We start from the raw sequence: 4952 nt of genomic DNA, 5'->3' as shown, positions 1-4952 counted from the left end.
ATACTTTCAACTAATTGCCTCGGTTGAGTGCTGGAATTACATTGTATGTGAAAATACAGAAGGGAGTGATGAATCTCTGTATTTACACATCCGTCACAGCTGTGCCGGCAGTATATAGGTTTAATATATTTTCCAGCTCAAAGTACTGATTCAATAATTGAACATGGGAATGCCACGTGTGCACGGCGATTCCACTTTGTGTCACAGGTGTGAGGTTTGGGCCCAGTTTAGAGAAAGTAATTGAGAAAAGAAGGTTATCTGTCGTAAACCTTTCTAGGCCTTTATTTCTACTACCATCAAACGTTGAACAGCCTTGGCAGCATTTGAGAAGATAAAGAATTATATGTAATTAGCCTTTAAAAATGTATGTTAAAAAATCAGTCTTTATAGATGAAAACAAGCTATATTTTTACATTGGATAGTGACCGTTTATTAAACAGAATTCCTTTGAAATCATTCCCTCTTCTTACGTTAGTATAGATCTATGATTTCAAAGTTTTTTTTCTTCATTTTTAAGATACTTGTTGAAATGAACTTTGATTTTCCCTAAAGTAACTTAAAAACATTTCCTAAAATTCTAAGGGATAACGTTTTTACAAAATGTACTTCACTTTTTAAGGAAAATTTAATTGAAAATATTATATATTTTTATGACCTGATATCAACATGTAAATGATGGGAATTATTTGGATGAATTAGAGCAGGCTACAAAGGAAGCAGTGGGGTGATAATAACAGCAATAATATCTTATGAAAATTAGATTAAATCACATTAGAACTATCCATCTCAAATTGCAACTCTGTACATTCACATTGCCAAAACTAAAAAGGGCAATTTGATGAGATTTCAATTCATGAAACAAAGCGAATCCAAAACCTATTGGCATATATAGCAATAGGACCGCAGAATATTAGATTCATTAGAGACAGGTGTCTGTATAGTTTCATCAAAAGAAAATACATCATGGATGGGAAAACAACAATAGTTTTAGTATGGCTATTCATCAATCTAGCCGAGCCATGTCAGGTTATTTTTCAGATATCCCTGGAGGGAGCCGGCCATTCGTGTTTGTCAGAGTGGAAACTAATATTGACCGAAATGAAAAATAAACAATGTTCCAGTCGTTAAATATTAAAAAGAAGGGATAAAACAAGGCCCTTGTAAATTAATATGTAGACGTCAGGAACAGATGATTGAGGGGTGGTGAGGGGCGGGGCGTAGCCAGGGGTGAAGATGGAGAATTAAAGGGATGGGGAGGGATTGGGAGGGGGGGGTGGACTGAAAAGTGAGACAATGTATAAAAGAGAGCAATTTACAAAAATGTCCTACGTTTTCTCTTCAGCTCTGTTCTTTTAAAACAAAATTACTGTTATTGATTATGAGGGGGGGGGGGTTGCATATCTCCACTCGACCCCTCCCCCTCCCTCGAGTCTTGTTGATACTGGGTTTTGTCTTTACTGCCAATCTCGCCGGCGGTTGATATGATAATAATAAGATTTCGTTGTCCAGCAATCAGTTTGTCTAATGTAACAGCCTCTCAAAGCTTGCAGCTAGCATGGATGACATGGGCTTGCATGTAAGTTTAAATACTATTATTTTATGCTTTGAGATAGAAATAGCACAAATTACACATTTTTAATTGGATAGAAGAGATGTGATTTAACAAAAGGAGTCAAGTAACAAAATGCATTGATTGCCAGCTGTTATTTCTAAAAGGGCACCGATGCAATTTCAAAGGATTGGTGCTTTATGTACTTGGTTGGTAATCTTGTATTGTACCATTAGTATATTTGTTAAAAGAACAGTATTTTCATTAATTTTTTAAAAATATTTCAGAAATGCTAATAGGGTTTTGCTTGCAGTGTTAATTGATATGTAAACAAAATTAGCTTACTTTATGAGATATTTATGTGAGCTGTATTTTGAGATATTTAATGACATATAAGTTCATTTTTCTTTTATCATTATGGTTTTTCTTTACAGTTAAGAATGAGCTCATTACTGGTCCCATGTGACATAGATATTTGTTTCTGTGCTCTCTATTTTTTATTACATTTTACCCATGAATTTGTTCTGTGAAAAATCAATTTTCGTTGCTACGTGCCTTGCAGAATAGTGTCTGCAACTCTTGTAACTTGATCGCAAAGACCAAACACAAAAATCAATTCAAGGCAATTTTAATAGCCTTGGCCATCATATTTTGAATGATGTGAGCATTACAGTGACATGTTTGTTATGTAATCTGAACTTGATTTCTATAAGCAATAGAATATGCTATGTAAATTGTGGTAGTTTCATTACGGGACAATATTTCTGATTATATTTCATGTTTCAGACCAAGATTTTGTTTGTTATATTCTGATAGGTACCTGCACTTGTGGTAAATGTATGCCAGAAAAAGGTTTAATGAATAATTAGTTAAGAGTCAGAAGGATATGAATGCTTTGTAATGGATATTTAAAGCCTGTCTGCCCTAGTTTGGTCAGGAGTGATTAGACCTCCCTGTGTGGTCACTGACAGGTGGTTATCTCATCAAATCAGCTCTCAATTAACATAAGAAAAAGGAGACCATGGGGTACTGACAGGTACCGCTCAGGCATTGTTTGCTATATAGAGGGCGCAAGTAGCTACAAGTAGTACAGTCTCGCTCTAAACAAAAAATAATAATTATTGGAAAATTAATGCTCTCATAGCTACCAAGTGTGAAAAATGCTGCTGTGGTTTGCTTAAATGCACCATTGGGTAAAATTGACTTAATTTCTATTTGTCATCTTGAATTACATCAATCTAGCTTTTGACCCCATCCTTTGTTCAAATTTCCCCTCTCTCTCAAGTGCTCTCTCGCGTTCTTTGCATATGTACTTCTGTTCATTCCGCGCCAATGTAAATCCTCCTCACAGACAATGCTACAGCTCAATTTACCAAAAATCTGGTGATTTAAAAAAAAAAAAAAAAAAAAAAGTTTATGAAGTCCCTTCCACGCATTCTCAAATTCCACGGCTACTGCTCTTCCGTGATATTTGCACAGCAAATACGCAAAGTAGTAAACGACCCTTTCATATTTTATGGAAAATATAAAATGAAATGACAATATTGGTTTTCAGGTTTTGTGAAATGTTGGCTGTTATGGGAGGCATTGAAGGGGGAGTGTAATGTGAAGTACGTGTGTTAGTTTGATTTATGTGAGTGTTTTTATATTATCTTGGTAAATGGCTGTATGTGCATGTGTGTGGGCATAATTGAGATTTCCCATGGCAGCCATAGAAAGGCTTTTTAGAAATAACATTTGAAAGGTTTTAAAATGAGATGGTGTTAGGTGGTTCACGCTTTTTTTAAGTGTTTTCCGCAGCAACGGAAGAGAGGAAAATCACAGAATGGTATATTTCTAACAAATATGAAATATGTAGATGTAATGATGTGATGAGGATTTATTTATAATCGGACTGCTAAGAGAGCAAGTATATATATATATATAAATATATGTATATAAGGAAACAACCATGGGGGCTTATGGCTGTTTGATGACCCATCTGAGGGATTTGGTAATGAGGGTTAATGCCTTGTCAAATTAAGGGCACTAAAGCTAGTATATTAAACAAGGTTCCAAACCTGGGACCTATAAGTTAAGAGACCATTGCTCTACCACTGAACCATCATGCCTCCGTATTAGTCATAGATTGTCGTCTGCCGACAGTCCGTTTAGAGCCAAAAGGGTGTTAACTCATATACTTTAATACAGAGTCAATGCCCTTCTGGCTCCAAACAGACGATATGTATTGTCAATGGCATTAATAGCCTTCTTGCTAGAATCTGATGAGATTTAAAAATATATTATTTATAATGCTTGATGTTTTTCTAGTAGCCTTTTGAAGGAGGAGATTGAAATGTATGATATACTTACTCCACTTTAATGATAAAAGATAAAGAAATGAACAGCTCTACTTCACTCTAAGTCAAAAATAGAGCCAGCAAACGATTGTGCATGTGCAGCTGTTGTGATAAGTGTCCGTTTTTCAACTCCTTGTGTAAGAATTATTGATCAAAAAGAGAACAAGAATCTAACTATCTGCCCATTTGAAGAAAAAAACCTTGGGCTTTAAAGATGATACATTCTTAATGTATGTCTTTTGGGTGTTTAAATATTATGTTTATATGTTGTTTTTAATTAATGTTGTTGTTGTCATGGTAATAATTTTCCTTCTCTCCTTGATTTTCTTCACAGCCGGTATTCAGAGAAAGCTTGCAGCAATGATGGGAGTACATATGGTCGTGACTGGAGTGGGACATGATGTGAGTACAGAGTTAAACTTGTTTGTCTGTCTGTATGTTTGTCTGTCTGTTTAGTTGTATGTTTGTTTGTTCCTTTTATGTTTTTTTTAATTTTCAGTTCCAGAAGATTGATCCTGAGAATGAGTTATGTTTTAAAGATACAACATGAAGATGTGGTGTTGGTGATATTAAAGCGAATGGTATACTAATTATATTTGACCTGAGGGTTTAAAATCACCAATAATTCACAATCCAAAAACAGACCAATGGGGGGGGGGGGGGGGGGGGGGGGAGGGGGGGGGGAGGGGGATTGTTTCTTCATCTAATAAATGAAGATGTTATTGATTGATTATGTATAAAATGGTAGTTGAGTTGGGTCTACTAATATGGGAGCTGTTGTGAACAGGAAATAGGGGCCTACACTAAATTTTAAGACAAACAAATAATTCTAACAATTGTTGGATTTGAGTCATCATGTTGCAATATGCTTGGTACAAGTATTTTTCTATTTCTCTTTTGTTTATGTGTTTGATAGTGTGGTGTGATGTGCATGTGTGAACGGGAATGTGGTATTACTCAGTCCTTTATTTCATGAATAAACCTTTTAATACCAGAATTAAATATGTATCTGTATCTTCAACAAGATTCATTGCATATAGTTCTATGACTTTATGACATTCAAA

At 35.1% G+C, this 4952-nt stretch overlaps 1 protein-coding gene across 2 annotated transcripts in view; it reads left to right on the top strand.

Moving 5' to 3' along the window:
* The window catches only part of LOC764556 (glutamic acid-rich protein), an 89728-nt gene extending 85369 nt beyond the window's left edge, over nt 1-4359 (top strand). For both annotated transcript variants that reach the window (XM_030990281.1, XM_030990280.1), the window contains exon 12: nt 4223-4359. In XM_030990281.1, the coding sequence (XP_030846141.1) occupies nt 4223-4344 (122 nt within the window). In that variant the 3' untranslated portion in view covers nt 4345-4359. The remainder of the gene's footprint in view (nt 1-4222) is intronic.
* The last annotated feature ends 593 nt before the right edge of the window (nt 4360-4952 follow it).

Source organism: Strongylocentrotus purpuratus, unplaced genomic scaffold (assembly GCF_000002235.5).
Source record: "Strongylocentrotus purpuratus isolate Spur 01 unplaced genomic scaffold, Spur_5.0 spur5_scaffold_19, whole genome shotgun sequence".
Classification (NCBI taxonomy): domain Eukaryota; kingdom Metazoa; phylum Echinodermata; class Echinoidea; order Camarodonta; family Strongylocentrotidae; genus Strongylocentrotus; species Strongylocentrotus purpuratus.
The sequence above is the reverse complement of the archived record's forward strand: the minus strand, read 5'-3'. Positions and strand labels throughout refer to the sequence as shown.